The 17440-nt window shown below is 33.1% G+C and overlaps 1 protein-coding gene across 1 annotated transcript in view; it reads right to left on the bottom strand.

Annotated features, from left to right (window-relative positions):
• The window catches only part of TRHDE (thyrotropin releasing hormone degrading enzyme), a 412928-nt gene that overhangs the window by 130707 nt on the left and 264781 nt on the right, over window positions 1-17440 (bottom strand). Inside the window, exon 7 of the mRNA XM_023226560.3 lies at window positions 1181-1246. Coding sequence (XP_023082328.1) covers window positions 1181-1246 — 66 coding nt within the window. The remainder of the gene's footprint in view (window positions 1-1180; window positions 1247-17440) is intronic.

Raw genomic sequence — 17440 nt, 5'->3', positions numbered from 1 at the left:
TATTCATGAAGGACACTCCTTAAGAAAAAAAGATTTTCCCAACTATGTGATCAGAATAGAGCCTCTAATATACAACAAATAGATTCAATGGATTCAGCTATTCTGAAGGTGTCCCTAATGGAGAGAGCTGATTAAAGTAAATTTCAAACCCTGCTGGAACAAATCTGTAAAAATATTTTCTGAGGGAAATAATTCTTCAAAAAAGTTATTTTTATATATAGTTTCTGTTGTAAGTATATAGAGAGAGTTTGTCATAACATAGTTAACTCTTGCCTTGTATTTTATCTTTCAGTTTATTTGGAGGTACAGATAGAATTATACTACTAAAATATGACCTGGACCCAGATGTAGTTTATTTAAATTTCAAAATGAAAAGCTTACTAAGAACAGATAAGATTGATTGCTCTCTCTGTCTTAGCATAATTGTATTTCAGGTGAACATCAATTTACTTTAAAGGACACTTCTAAGTAGCAGAATGCATCATAAATAATTCATCAATCACAGCTACTAGGAACATGATTTACTCCAGCAGATTCAATGGAATAAAAGTTTTTTTTTTTTATATATTGTGTCTGCTTTAAGAAGTTTCATAATCTTCCTTTTCTAAGAATTCATTCTTAGATTCCATACTTCATACTCTAAATGCATTATGATAAAAACTGTATCTGTTTCTTCCTTTTTAAAGAAAAACATATTTTCTAATTAAAATAAAAACAAAAACCTTTGGAACAAATAACAATCTATGTATATCAACAGCAAAATAACAAAAACATATAAGGTACATATTTGAAAAATAGCCTTAAGATTTCTCAAATACATAATTCAAATAATGCTAACAAAATGTGTTTCACCTTATTTGAATTTTTAAATGGAAGAAAAAGAAGGTAGTCTTTCCAGAAGTCTTTTATAGAACATTTAGGATCTGGCATATTTTAAAATTACTTCAATTTAAAAATGCAAATCAAGCAGATTCTAAATTTTTCAACAGTTCAAGTTTTGTCAGTTGATATCATGAGTATCCTATCTAGAATTTTCATTTGTCATATAGAAAGACATTGCTTACCTCGCACATCTTGAAGTTTTCCATCAATTTCAGCAATTTTGTACCAGCCATTTCCCAAGCTGTGAAACATATTGACAAGGAAAAATGTAAAAGAAAATAAAAAGCCTTTTACTTACTTGCAAACCCCTCTGGAAAACTGAATGGCCCATAAAATTAGCCAGCATTCTTATTAAAGCAGCACCCTATAGGAAAGAGTAATAAAAAGAAAAGAATTTCAACAAAGTATCATGATTGTAAAATTGTTTTAATCAAACCTAGCCTACTTCATTCATGCTATTCTATTTTCAAAAATAATTAAGAAACAGTAGTATCATGAAAATAACATCCAACTTAGTGATAACAATTTCATTTTTTTGTCTTGTGAATTTTGAAGTTTTGTGTAAAACCTACAACTACAAAATGGACGTCCTCTAGAAAGAATATCTCAGGGCAGTGATAAACTGTAATTCAGGAGTACTCAATATTTTATTGAACACTATATATGGCAAATTTAATAAAACATGTTTCTTGTACTTACAATCTCATAATTTGCTCAGGGAAGGATATCTGTGTTAATAAATAATCATATTAAAATATAACTTTGAAGCAAAATAGGTACTTAATGTACTCCTTAACCAAGAAAAATTTAGTTGTGGAAGTAGAGAGTAGAGTGCCAAGAAGTCAGACTGCCTAGGTTCAAATCTTAAGTCTGCTACTTACTATGTTTACTCAGTAAGATTATTTCAGCTCTCTGCTCCTTACTTTTCTCCCTTGTAAAGTGCAGTTAATAGTAGATATATTTAAAATGGCTGTTCTAAAGCTTAAATAACTCAATATATGTAAAGTAGTTTGAACTAAGTCTTAAAAATAGTAAGCCATATAGGAGTGTTAGCTATCAGTATTATTTCAAATTGTCTAATCATTTTTATTTCCTATTTCCTTTTGAGGCTGTATTTAGCCATATACATCCATATACAAGTAAAACAATGAGATCAATATAAGTAACTGGAGAAACAGAAGAAAATACTAATTTACAAGAGTCTCTCTTATCTTGAGAACCATTATTATAATATGGCAGAACAACATGAATGCAAAAAGGTAGGTATGTATCAATATGAAACATTCCAAGGAATGACAATTAAGTATGGATGATAACAAATCTTCATATAAAATATAAATAAGTCTTCAAGAAGACACTTGACCAAATTGAATTGGTATGGAGCAATGGATTGTAAGCAATGAATGTTTAAATACAAATGGTAGCCTGGCTTGGGGGTTACAAATTTCTTTATGACTACATATCCCATTTCATACTCAGTACAAATATACAACTGTAATAATTCATTTCTTGCAAGATGTCTCTTCCCACAAGAAAACTGTAAGAATCACAAATAGAATCATTCAGCCAGGGCATGGACTGCTGTGCAGTCCAGCAACGCAACAACGGGTTTCCATCATTTGTTACTAGAATGATTTGCTAGAATTCTGGGACTTGAATGCAGTGCAATACTCAGACTCTATGAATCACCATTAAAAGATGTGTATTAAAATTTCAACCACCACCAAAATTACTCCCCAAGTCAGTATTTTATTCTCATCTCAACAAATGATAGGCTGAAATATAATAGTTTTATGACTTTTCTGATATTTTTTTCTTCTCACACCTTCCATTCATTGCTCTTTCTTTAGCTTCCTCCTCTTAATCTTCTGCATATTTGCATATGACCATAAAACAGAAGCATTTTTGATTCAATCTGAGGACTAGTTTAGAACTCCCTTTAGAACATATCAGCTGTATTCCTTGAATTTCCTTGACAAGCTCTCCTCCTACACATTTCCCAATATAATCAACCCATCCTGAGGGTGAAAACTATCCATTTTTCAGCAAACCTGACCATTACCACCTGGGAATTGAGACTTAGTATCTAAAGCAGTCAACTTAAACTTTCCTTCAGCATTGAACAGACATCTTCAGATGATTTAAGTGTTTCCCTCCAGGTAATGATGACTTGGTCTCTTGTCAGGTTATAAAAACTATTAATTTAGCATGGTCTAATGACACAAGAATCCTTTCTGATCATAAAGAATGTACTAGTTTTCCTGTCTGAATTAAGCTGGACAGAGTAGTAACACGAAAGAAAAACTAAAAGTACCATCAGTATTCAAAAGTTATAGACTATCACTTAGTTCCTGATTATATTATATTGTATAACTCAATTAAGTTTTAGAAAATATGACTGTTACCCATCTGAACATTTTAACAGTCTCTGGAGTGGCATGCACTCTTCTATGTTTAACTAGCCTTTTCTTCCCAAAGTTAAAATTTTATAATCCTTATTTTACAGAACTTCATAGACAGATGGGCTCTCCAACTGTCATGGTTTAGCCAACATATACTAAGCACATACTATGTATGGATTATAACAAAGATCACAACCCCTAACACAGGCAGAGCTCATTATAAACTTTTTTAAGAAAACTCAGAATTCTTTTTCATCCCTTCTTTAAAACATTTGTTTATCAAGCAAACTTTGTTTATAATATTGTAAGTTATATTACCTTTTGATTCAAAACTCCAGCCCCAGTCAAACAAACTGGACATTTAGGAAGCCCAAGTAGCTTTATGAAAAGTAAATATACTATTTCTTCAAGATGTAATAATTTTTTAGACTTGTTCTAGAAAATTCATCACTGTTTGCTAAACTAATATTCAAGGATATATTAAGATATCTACTTGATTTTTTCTAAAGTTTCATAAGGAATATTCCACATAAGTATGCTTATAAAACCCATTCATAATTTAGTAATTTTTATATTTGGAATATCTTTCTAATGTAAGTTCCCACCTAAATTTTCTTTTATTTTACACTGTAGTCATTTGCATGCACATCAGTCTTTGAGGTATTTAACATCCCCAGAGAAAAAAACTGTGTCCTCATGACTTGCTATCACCCTCTTCCTATATCTGGCTCAGAGGAGGTGCTCCCTTAATGTAAGACATGGATAAGAGAGAAAGATAAAATTCTGCACGCATAACAATTACTTTGTGTTCTTGCAGAGGAGCTATTCAGTCAGGATATGCAGTTTATTACTTCAATGGTATACATCAGTGAGAAATCCTCACTTTTGGAGAGGGAGATCTTCTCAACTATTCCTTTAGCACATGCTTATTGAATAAGGTGGTATCAGCATCCTAAATGACACAAGCCTCTGTCTTTGAGGATTTCAAAATCTCATAACTGAGATGAGATGCAAAGCAAAATGAAATGAATGACAAGAGAAAGTATTCTACTGTGTTTCAGAAGAGGTAGAGGTTATATCTGGAGGGATGAAGGAAAACGAGGTTCTAAAGAAGTAGTATTTGTGTTGAAGCTTGGAGGATGGAAAAGGGTTGCATGAGTTAAGATAAACAAAAAGCAGTTGCATGTTACAACAGGAATGAACTTTATGTGGTCAAATAGGCGTGGAAGTGGAAATCACAAGTAGGGAGGTTTACAAGGAAAGACAGTAAATGAAACCGGAAAATGGAAGATTAGATGGAAAATAAGATTGAGACAGTTTTTAGAGGAGTTTGAATACCAGGGATAAGGAATTTCGAAAACTGGTTTTAAAAAAAGTCAGGATTTAACTATGCTACTCCAAGGAAGAAGTAAAGTAACCAGAAACAAATGATAGCAACGAGGATAAAAATTAGAAAGAGGTTTAAGAAATGGAGCAAAGATAAGTTTGTATTTTAAAGTTAGAGTAGATGATGACATTAGTAGATATACAGAATTTAGAAGAAAGTGCTGGTGAGGTGAATATAATAACATCTGTAAATGTGCTATTTGAGGAACAGGTGTAGAACTCAAGGAACAGAGGGCAAGTGCAATCACAGGAATACAATTCAGTGGAAGGTTATGATTGAATAGATAGATTGGGAATTAGAGTGGATGAGTCTGCCAAGAGAAAAGTTCTAAGGCTTTAGTAAGAAAAATATAAAACAGAATCATATAATTGTTTTCTATTTGTTTATTCTGTTTTATGATTTGCACTTCAGTGCTCGTAACAGGTGCTCAACAAATATCCATTGAAATCAATGAAGAAATGAAATTAAGAGAAAAAATGACACATTGTGATAAAAAACAGAAGGCAAACTGGGTATAAGCGGTGTCATAGAAGTCATAGAAGAAGAAGTACCATATGACCCAGCCATCCCATTACTGGGTATATACCCAAAGGATTACAAATCATGCTGCTATAAAGACACATGCACACGTATGTTTATTGCGACACTATTCACAATAGCAAAGACTTGGAATCAACCCAAATGTCCATCAGTGACAGACTGAATTAAGAAAATGTGGCACATATACACCATGGAATACTATGCAGCCATAAAAAGGATGAGTTTGAGTCCTTTGTAGGGACATGGATGCAGCTGGAAACCATCATTCTCAGCAAACTATCGCAAGAACAGAAAACCAAACACCGCATGTTCTCACTCATAGGTGGGAACTGAACAATGAGCTCACTTGGACTCGGGAAGGGGAACATCACACACTGGCGCCTATCATGGAGAGGGGGAAGGGGGGAAGGATTGCATTGGGAGTTATACCTGATGTAAATGATGAGTTGATGGGTGCTGACGAGTTGATGGGTGCAGCACACCAACATGGCACAAGTATACATATGTAACAAACCTGCACGTTATGCACATGTACCCTAGAACTTAAAGTATAATTTAAAAAAATAAAAATAAAAAAGTAAAATAAATATAGGATTATAATACCTGTATCAAGAGTGTTGATAATCCTTACATTAAAAAGAATGTAAATTAAGTCTAACAATGCATAAGCTGTAAAAGCTTTACCAATCTTAGATATTGAAATGGCTTTTTAGGATAAAAAAATACACCAAAAATTCAAAACAGGTATTTGTGAACCTTATGACTGATAGACCCTAAAGCGGGTTATATTATTTTTTAAAACTTATGTAGAGGTTTAGAATATGCTTTTTCTAGGTGTGTTAATTGAATATTTAATATTTTAAGCAAAATCCTATGAAGGAACTCCTATATACAGAATAAGAATATGAGCAACTATGGGGTTAATTACATGACAATAACCACACAGCTAGAAAGAGCTGGTCCAGGATTCAACATGAGGCATGTAACTCCATAACAAGATTTTATTGAAAGATGAATTTAAAAACTGTTACATGTGAAAAAGTAAGAAAAAGTTTACTTAAAGGGCAAATCATCATGAATCTCCCAGAAAGCTGTGTTTTATTGTTCATTAAACAATCCAAAAGACACACACACACACACACACACACACACACACACACACAAAAGAAGAAGAAGACATGTTTTAAGAATTAGTGCTTCAGAGTTCAAGGAAAATAATAGCTAAGAGAAGGCCATAGTAGGCCATATTTAAGAGAGGGCTATTTAAATAGACTTGTGGATGTGAAAGCCAAGTGCAAACAGAAGGAAGAAAAGAGAAAGTTAGAAGCAAATTCACATGAAAGGTTCGTTTGTGATTTTCTTTGGTAGAAAATGGGAGAAATTTTTTCTGCAAAGCAAAAGATGACCCACTGGAGATAGAAACTGAAGACATAGTCAACCAAGAAATCATTATTGAAGTAAGATTCTAGAAAAGCTAGATAAGAATTTAGGCTAATCTTGGGAAAGAATAACAACAATCTACTCTGAGGTAGAACTGAGGCAGAAATGGGAAATAAAGATAAATAAGAGATTTTTAAATGTAAAGCACAGAAGTTAAGAAAGTACATTGCACAGAATAGACTGTAATCTCCATCAAGGTGGGGACTTGGTCTGTCACCATTATACACTCATTACCAAAAGCAGTTCCTGACACATGGCAGGCTCTCAAAAAATACTGAACACGTGATGGACTGTCACTTTCCAATAATGTAGGAGATGTGGTCTGAAGATAACATGAGTTGGAAAGAGTGGAACTAGGTTTGAAGTAACCCACTGAAAATGTAATAAGGAGTTTAAGATGTGGAAAGGTGGAGAAAAGTTGTAAGTTGTACTAGTCCATTCTCACACTGCTATAAAGAACTGCCCAAGACTTGGTAATTCACAAAGGAAAGAGGTTTAGTTGACTCAAGAAACTTACCATCATGGTGGAAGGCGAAGGGAAAGCAAGCACCTTCTTTACAAGGCAGGAGGAGAGTGTGAGCAGTCAGGAAAAACTACCATTTATGAAACCATCAGATCTCATGAGAATTTGCTTACTATCATGAGAACAGCATGGGGGAAACCACCCCCATAATCCAATCAGTTCCCTTCCTTGACACGTGGGGATGACAATTCGATATGCAATTTGAGTGGGGAAACGGCCAAACCATATCATAAGTCCTAGCTGAAGTTATCAATAATGTACCTGTCATTCATTAACTATTTGTATTACATGCTAAGGCCATAATATCATAAGGAAAATATTACTGTATTTATCGGGTCAGAAAATTGAGGCATAAAGGTTACACACCTTGTAGAAGTTGACATGGGCAGTAAACAATGGAGCCAGAATTAGAAACCCACTTATACCCAGCTCCAAAATCAGTAATTTAAACCAATTTAGACAACCTCTTGTGATCCCAATTCAAAATATTTACATGACTATCTCTAGAAACACGGTGCATAGCAAGAACTTAGAAAAATAAAGGAAATTCTTAGGGCTACTGAGAGTTTGGAATCAGTGAGATGCTCACAGAAGAGGACGAAGGAAAGCCTAATTCAATGGGACATAGTTGAAATGCCTGACCCGAATTCCCAGGATTAGGGATGAAATAGAATACAGATATGAACTTGCGGAATAGGACATGTTTATGGTCTAGGAGACATAAAGTTTCTTTATGGCAGGTTTGGTAAGAACAAAAGGCTAGCAAAATTGAAAATAGTGGTATTTTTATCACTGTATGTGGATGTGGCAGCTGTGAAAATGCACTGCTCAGATTTCCCACTGCTGCCCCTCTGCATTTACCATCATAAAGGCCACTCTTTCCTCAGTTTACTCCTAGCCAATCACTGAGCAGGACAGTGTAACAACTGCAGACCTGTTCTAGAGAGACAGGAGACTCTGCCAGTGGATAACTCTAACTAGATGACTCGTCATTGGTGTGGATGAACGTTTTCTTGCAATTGAGCTGAAGTCTGAAACTACCAACCCAACGCCTCTTCCTTTCCTCTATCCTTGCAAAGACTGTCAATTGTAATGTGGTCTGAAGGCAGCTCCCCCTACCTTCTCTGGCTTCTATAACAAATAAATCTTTTGCATATAATGTTTTCTGCTTCTTAGAAAATCTGGACTAACCTAGTAGTTCCATTTTCAGTGCAGAAGTCCACACAAGCATAAACTCATGATAGGTCCCTAAAATAAGTTGGTAATGAGAATACTCTAGTTAACAAGTAGCACATCCACCAAAACAAAATAATCTTTTCCTTCTTAGTCCTTTCAGGAAATCTTTGGCTAGTATATATTCTACACTACAGATGTCTTTGCTTAATGGTTTGCTCTCCTCCAGTACAGGAGAAGGTAAGAAATAAGGTATCATTACTTTCAGTTGACATACAGGAGAGACTGAGGTGAAGGGATTAGGTGCTTTGTCCAAAGTTACTTGCTTCCATTCACTCAGTTGTTGAGTTCTTTGATTAGCAAAAAAAAAAAAAAAAATATGAAGTAAGAATTTCTTGTTACTTTCTGAGTTACTGAAAGGATTAGTCTATTGATTCAAAATCAAAGTACTTTTAAAATGTAAACCTCTAAATGATGTCTCTGCACTAATTCTGGACATGTGTGGAAATAAAACAATGTTCTAACAAGATTTGTTACTGAAGCATGTCTTTTGGTATGGAATAAAAGCACATCTTAAATCCTCCATGGTTTTTTGTAAAGCATGTTTTCTTCTCTTTTTTTTTCCATGATAATATGTTAGCTATATTTAGCATCTGAAAAACAGAAAAAGAAATACCTAATCCTGAATATCCCTTACTCACATGTTGATTACAAAAAAGAAAGGCAGAAAGAGAGGATAGAACACGAGAAAAAAAAGAATGAAAGGGAAAAGCAAGTTAATTCTGCACAAGAAAGCAGAATTAATGCCCAATTGCTTCAGTTACTCATGCTTGGAGCCTTGGAGTCCTCTATGATTTATTACTTCCTGAGGCCAAGCCTCTACCTCTGCATAGCTGAATTATTTCACTGCCTCCTAGAGAAAACCCCAGATGCATTCTCACTCTCAGGAATCCATCCTATGGACCACATCAGACTAATTTTAATAATTATTTTAGAAGTATAACGTCTGCTAAGAGTCATGGCTCTGTCATGTACTTAGGCATGTGAGATGATCTAAGTATCTACAATTAGAACATAACAATAAAAATGATGACAACTTTATTACTACCTTTAATAAGAAGAACACCTATTTCAAAATTTTTCTGAGAATTCATTTAAATTACTATAAAGCACTAGATACTCAGTGTTTAGCATATAATAAGGTTTAAATAATATATAGGTATTGATATCATCTTCATCATCACTATCATTATTTTTATGTTAGTCCCCTGCCCCCCAAATCTTTACTTAGAAAAAAAGTCCTGTGGGAGTAATCAAGGCCATACATAATGAGATTCACCACTACTTACCAATGCTTTTTTCCATATGACTATATAATCAGCTTCTTCACTGGTTAAGCTCATCTTCCCATTATCCCATGAGCATACCTTACATACTGATGTTTTAATCACGCTTATTTATATCAGTTGCAATGTTAATCCTTTTTGATCCTATATTCTGAGCTCTATACATTATTAAAAGCATAGGAAAAGCCCATACCGTAGTATAGTCCACACAGCTATACTGCCACCAGTAATAATAAAATAATAATGATAATAATAATAATAATAATAATAATAATAATAATAATATTTACCTCAAAATTTTCTGAGAATTACTTTAAATTATTCATATAAAGTAATTGGTACAGTGTTTGATATATAAACTTCAAAAATGTATATAGGTATTGTTATCTTCATCGTCATCAATATCATCATTTTATGCTAGCTCCCTGCCCCAAAAAATTGAGTACACAGTAGTCAATCTCCCCTGTCAAGAAACTTGGCATATATCTTGCACTGGGAATGTACATTTTTTGAGCATTCTCAGGCAATGACATTCAAACAGGCTGGTCTACACTCAAGATAATAGGAGACCAAAAAGGTATTCAAAGAGGACCATAGATCCCAAGAACAAGAAAACAGAGATAAGAAACTTCCCACAACTATGTTAGCTCTCAATGTTTTTGTCTCCTCTAAAGTCATAAATTATTTAAGTCTGAACTAAGCAATTTGTCAAGTTATTTTAAATCACTCAAATTGTTTCACATGACTTTGTCTCCTTCCCACAACTACATGTAGGTCATTTAACTACATTAATCTAGTTTAACTAGATTATTTAAACTAACCATTGGCATATCTGTTAGTTGTTGATGACATAACTTTTCCATTGCCAATGAGATATAATCCCGGCTAAGAGAATTATCCACCAACTCCTTGCTAGTTTCAAATCAGCAATCCAGACTATGAGACTGCAGCCTATACCCAGCTACTCATCAATCTCCCCTGTCATGAAATTCAGCATGTGTCTTTCACTGAAGCCGTATGTTTTTTCAGTATTCTCAGGTAATGGCATCCAAACAGGGTAGTCTATATTCAAGATAATAGGAGACCAAAAAGTATTCAAAGAGGATCACAGATATCAGAGACAAAAAAAAACTTTCAACAGTATCAGAAATACCACTTGCATGAAAGCATTCAACTCAAGAAATTTGAAGCACAAAAATACTGTACAATTAAATGAATGTACATAGAAGGATAAAACATAAAAGCAAAAAATATAGAAAACAAAGAAATGGTTAAGATGAAAAATAAAACAGTTTATGAAAAAACTAATAAAATAGCAAAGCTCTGAGAAATAAATTAATCGAGGTAAAAAAGGAGAAAAGAAGAAAAAATAATGTAAATACTAAAAATGAGGACACAGCTACAGAAAAAAGTTTTTAAATTTAAAATAATAAGAATATTCTAGAAACATACACTAATAAAAATGAAAACTCAGATTAAAAGGAAGATTTTTTGGCCAGGCATGGTGGCTCATGCCTGTAATCCCAGCACTTTGGGAGGCTGAGGCAGGAGGATCACTAGGTCAAGAAATCGAGAACATCTTGGCCAACATGGTGAAATCCTATCTCTACTAAAAATACAAAAATTAGCTGGGTGTGGTGGTGCACACCTGTAGTTCCAGCTGCTCTGGAGGTTGAGGCAGGAGAATCGCTTGAACCTGGGAGGCTGAGGTTGCAGTGAGCCGAGATCAAGCTACTGCATTCCAGCATGGGGGACAAGAGCAAAACTGTACCCCAATGACAAAAAAAAAAAAGAATTTTCTATAAAACTGTAATATCACTAAAGAAAAAGTAATGGTTTAAAAACAAGAAATACACCAAAAACAAACAACAACAAACATACATACCAAAATCCAGGACAGTTTTACAGGCAAATAAACTTTTGTTTGTTTGTTTGTTTGTTTTTTATTATTATTATACTTTAAGTTCTAGGGTACATGTGCATAACGTGCAGGTTTGTTACATATGTATACTTGTGCCATGTTGGTGTGCTGCACCCATCAACTCGTCAGCACCCATCAATTCGTCATTTATATCAGGTATAACTCCCAATGCAATCCCTCCTCCTTCCCCCCTCCCCATGATAGGCCCCGATGTGTGATGTTCCCCTTCCCGAGTCCAAGTGATGTCATTGTTCAGTTCCCACCTATGAGTGAGAACATGCGGTGTTTGGTTTTCTGTTCTTCTGATAGTTTGCTAAGAATGATGGTTTCCAGCTGCATCCATGTCCCTACAAAGGACGCAAACTCATCCTTTTTTATGGCTGCATAATATTCCATGGTGTATATGTGCCACATTTTCTTAATCCAGTCTGTCACAGATGGACATTTGGGTTGATTCCAAGTCTTTGCTATTGTGAATAGCAGGCAAATAAACTTTTAAGAAAACATTGTCACATATTACCCTTGCTTTAGATAAAGTACTATAAAGGAATGGAAATTGAGTACAAGCTTTTTAACATTTTCATGATGCTGTGTAACTGATATGCCAACTGGACAATGTAAAATATAGTCCAGTATCCTTCATATGATCATGTATGTAAATATATACATAATTGATGGGATAAATATCATATATGTAATATACACTAATATATGGACAACTTAATATATATTACATGTGATATACAACACAATATATAATATAATCTGTCTATATATAATATATATTCCATGAAGTGAGAGAAGATATTTAAGAAGAGTTCATTCCAGAAATGTAATAATTGTTTAACAGCAAAAATTATATTATAATTAATTGCATTAATAGTGGAGACAAATTTTTTAATCATCTCAAATGTAGGAAAACTATTTAATATTACTTAGCATTCATTCATTCTCATTCAAAATAATAAGATATCTTAATAAACTAGGAAGAGAAGGGGACCATTTACAATAAAGGCAATCTTTATAAAGTGTACTCAATAGTGAAACATGAGATGTATTCTCCTTAAAGTTGAAAATAAGAATTCACTCTACTAATATTTCTATTCAAAAGTATAATAAAATGAATGAACAAATGAAATTAAAAACTAAAGCAGTAAATTATCATAATTCAAAGATGATGTGAAAGTTCTCACAGAAATCTAAAAGAATATATAGAAGCAACACATAAAATCAATAAAGAGTACAGCAAAGAGATTAATGAATTATTTATTCATTAAGTTAATCTCTGACATGACATTAATGAATAAAATCAAAAGAATTAATATGTTACTAAAATAGAATTTAAGGAATTAATTTGTTGAGTCGTATTCTCAAAAGGAAAAGTACCAACAAATATTACAAAACAAAACAAAATTTAAAAAATTTCAAAATTGTAAAGAGTTTTCATGGAGAAAATTATAGAACTTAACCAAACACACAAGGACCTAAAAACGAAGAACTACATTCTTTAGAAAGCTAGAAAAAGTTATTGCAAAAATGTCAAATATCCTAAAATTAACCTGAAAACTTCTCAAAATAATTTCTTTTTCACAGAAATCGTCTGGATCTGAAAATTCACATGGATTGGCAAAGAGTAAACAACAGCAATTTTGAAATGGAAAAAGATGGTGAATCATCTCTTTTGATAACAAAACTACAGAGTTATGGTGGTTAGCCCTATGATGGCAATGTTAGAGTAGAAATAGAAATAAACATATAAACTAGGTACCAGATCAAGGGACTGTAGATATGCCAATACTGATATCAGTGATAGCTGACAGAGATGGTATGTGATACCAGCAGCATAAAAGCAGGGAATTCAGTAAATCACACTAGAATGACTGGTTATCTAAACTAAAATGAAATTACATTGGACATCACAACATCAACAAAGAAAGATCACCCAAAATACCCAAATGGATGATTAAAGAACTCAATATACAATGCAAAACTTTAGAAATATTAGGAGAAAATAAAAAAAAACACATATTTATGAATTTGGGATAAAGAAGGATACTTAAGCAAAACAAAACAAAGAGCATGAAGTATAAAGGAGAAAATGGAGAGACTACATCTGAACTTTAAAATCTACATGATAAAAGACATCATAAATTCACAGACAAGGTGCAGTACTATTATCAATGAAAGATTAGTATCCAGAATGCAAACAAAAAACAACTCTCATTAATTAACTATTAAAATGAATAGGAAAACAGATTAAAAAACAAAGACCCCATTGGAAAATAGGCAATGGATATAAATAGAAAATTCAAAAAGTAAGCAACTCAAAGGGCAATAAATACATGAAAAAGATTTAATCTCATTAACAAACAAATAAATATAAATTAAAACAATAAGAGCATTTCCTAGCCATTGACCAGACAAAATTTTGAGAACTTAACAATAATAAGCACAGATGAGGATGTGAGAAAACAGGATCTTCTCAAACTCTCTTGTAGGAGTGTGTACATAGGGACAAATGCTTTGGGGAAGAAAATGTTATGTTAAAATAAATGTTGAGATTAATTTATTTGTGTATTTAACCAACAATTATTGAGTGCCTGCTGTGTGAGGCACTACAATAGGGTCTGAAAATGATGCAGAGAACAAACCAAATAAAGCTTTCATGCAGTTTATATTCTAGACAAGATCAAAATATTTTAACATTCTACAGGGGGAAGAATAATTGAGTGGAGAAGGAAAAATGAATGTTTCAAAAGACAAGAAACAGCTGAGCATGACCAATATTCTAGACTAGACAAGAGGATAGGGTCCGGTACAGAGGGGAGGCATTGGCCTATATCATAATACAGACCTTCATTCACTGTGACAAACAGCAAGGGAAGCAGAGTATACAAGAATTGATAGGTGAGATGTACAGGGTTGGAGGTTGGAGAACATTGGTTTGTTTATTGCTTCCAATATTTTAGTGAAATAAAAGCAGAGTAATCAGATAAGAGTGAGGAGGGATAACAGAGTGTGAACACTAAGAAAAAAGTAGGTATTAGGTGTCTGGAAGAATGATAAATTGAGTTGGGAAATGTGGATGCATGTACCTCCCAACCCCACAATTTCTCTAGCTGGATACACAGAAGGACACATGTAGAAAGACGTAGAAAGAGGTCATTTGCAACACTGTTTCTAATTTCTAATTCTAATTTCAATAGTTTATGATAGACAAAAACGTCAAACAAACATCAGCCCATTAATAGGGGGATGGATTTGTAAACTGCTTTTTACATATTGTAGAGCAACAAAGATAAGTAAAATAGAGGTCTGAGTATTAAAATATGAATAAGAGTTATGTCTCTTTAATGCTTATCTCTGGGAAGAGAGGGAGGGAAGGGGGTTAAGAAAGGGATTAGAGGACTTTAATGTTTTATTCTTTAAAACAAGTCACATGTAAATACATCAAACTAAATCATAATAACTGCTGACTTTGGGTCTTGAGTACACGTATATCTGGTAATATCCTCTGTATGTTTAAAAATTTCTCAGTTGAGATTTTTATTTAAAAATAACAAATAGGAATCTTTGGGAAAATTGCCAACCTGCAACACCTTATAATTGATCTCATTTAGTGCAGTCATGTTTTATATAAATTTCTTACTCCTCTTGGTTTAAGCACCATGATCTCTCTCTAGAGCCTTCTAAGAGTACTTTAGTCCTATAGTTTAATTTTTAGGTTTTTATTTAAAATAAACTTATCTGACAAAGAAAAAATGAAAAAAGTTAAATTTAGCCAGACACTTGAGGTAACTTTTAAACAATGAAGATCTAATGAATAATTGTTTTATTTTAAGAATAAAATTATTAGTGAATATATTATAATCACCATTAAAGTATAAAGGTATTTGCAAAGCAATGGTTTAAAAGTGCTAAAAATATTTATTTTGTTTATTTCTGGATCCAGTCGAAGACTAAAATGCCCCAAACTAATAACAGTATTGAATGACTAAAACTAACTTAATTTTGTTTTAAGAAGGGCCCACACAGTAGCTCACGCCTTTAATCCCAGCACTTTGGGAGGCAGAGGCAGGGGGATCAGGAGATTAGGAGTTCGAGACCAGCCTGACCAACATGGTGAAACCCCATCTCTACTAAAAATACAAAAATTAGCTAGGCATGGTGGCACACTCTTATAATCCAAGCTACTCAGGAGGATGAGGCAGGAGAATTACTTGAACCCGGCAGGCAGAGGTTGCAGTGAGCTGAGATCACGCCACTGTACTCCAGCTTGGGTGACAAAGCAAGACTCCGTCTCAAAAAAAAAAAAAAAAAAAAAAAAAAAGAAGCTCAGAAAACACTATTTGTTTGTACAAAATTCAGTTCCAAATTCAGTTCAGAACTTATGAATAACAGGCTGTAGAATAACTAACCAAAGACAACAACATTGTTTGTGTTTTTAATATCAGCCAACAAATAGTATTCTTGTCATTTATTGCAGAACAATTGTTCCTTCTCAGAGTTAAACTATCACAGCTAGAAACAATATGAAATTATAGTATTAAGAAAGATACAATGTGAATTAATGTTAGTGAGGAAGTCATTTCAAAAGTACTAAATAAACAAGGCTTTTAAAAGATGCTTGCATAATATTGTGCCAGAAAACGTCACAAATAAAATACTTAACAGAATTATTACAAATTAGATTTTAGGCACATTTTGAATACAAAATACTTTCCCAATTTCCATCCAACATAAAAGATGACATAATCTTAAAGAAGCATGACTGGAATTGGCTGAATGGTAACAACTTAAGTAAATATGGTTTATTATGCAAAAATATATATATATTAGTGTTATAAAGTTTTAATGTCAGATATTTCGTCTGAAAGTTCAGCATAGGGTTAGCTTTTAAAAAGTTATTTATTATTATACATATTTTCTAAATAAACATTCACTTTTGCAACAAACTGCCAAATACTCGAATATTTGAAAGTTATTCATAAACTAGTTTATAAGCACATTTAGTTACATGATGAAATTCATGCTTTTTTCTGGTTTTTCTAATATTTTATTGTGTATGTTGATATATATAATATTGATGTGTATAAAATATATATATAGCATATGTCAGTCCCTTCATATTTTTAATATATTAAAATAAGAAAAAAATAATGGGCATGTGATTCTTATGAAAATAACATTTTCTTGGATCTGTCTCTTCTTCGTAATCTCTCTCTCAGACTCTGGCTTATTTTGTCTTTTTCTTTTTTTTTAAACTCCTCTTACTATCATTCCTAATAATACTCTCTTTTGAGAGACTATGAAAAGAGTTATCTGTATGGTTTCCTGCCTCTGATGGCCATTTCTTCTGGTCCCTGAAACAGATTCTGTACTTCCCATTATCCTTATTTTTGTATACATTCTCCATGCCTAAAATTCCGCAATGTATGCTTCTCTTATACTTATTTAGTGTTTTATTTTTCCCTATAATTTCTTACTAATAGTTTGCACATTAATGCAGTTACTGAGATATCTAGTTTAACATGTATGTATTGAATGTCTAGCCATGAAGCAAAATACTGGGTTTTGCAGAGCATGCTCAGGAGCATTATTTGAGACAAAGACTAATCCTTGGTAAATATTTCTTCTGTTTTCTAGAAACCAATACAAGTAGAGAGGTCAAGAAGAAAATAATTGTTTAAAACTGGATGCAGAATTCACTATTCATTTACACTGACTCCTCTTTTCTGATTCCCAAACTTACAACTCCCTTTTGTTGATTTGCCCTAATTATCTATCTATCTATCTATCTATCTATCTATCTATCTATCTATCTAT

The sequence above is a fragment of the Piliocolobus tephrosceles genome, chromosome 10 (genome assembly GCF_002776525.5).
Source record: "Piliocolobus tephrosceles isolate RC106 chromosome 10, ASM277652v3, whole genome shotgun sequence".
Lineage (NCBI taxonomy): Eukaryota > Metazoa > Chordata > Mammalia > Primates > Cercopithecidae > Piliocolobus > Piliocolobus tephrosceles.
The sequence above is the reverse complement of the archived record's forward strand: the minus strand, read 5'-3'. Positions and strand labels throughout refer to the sequence as shown.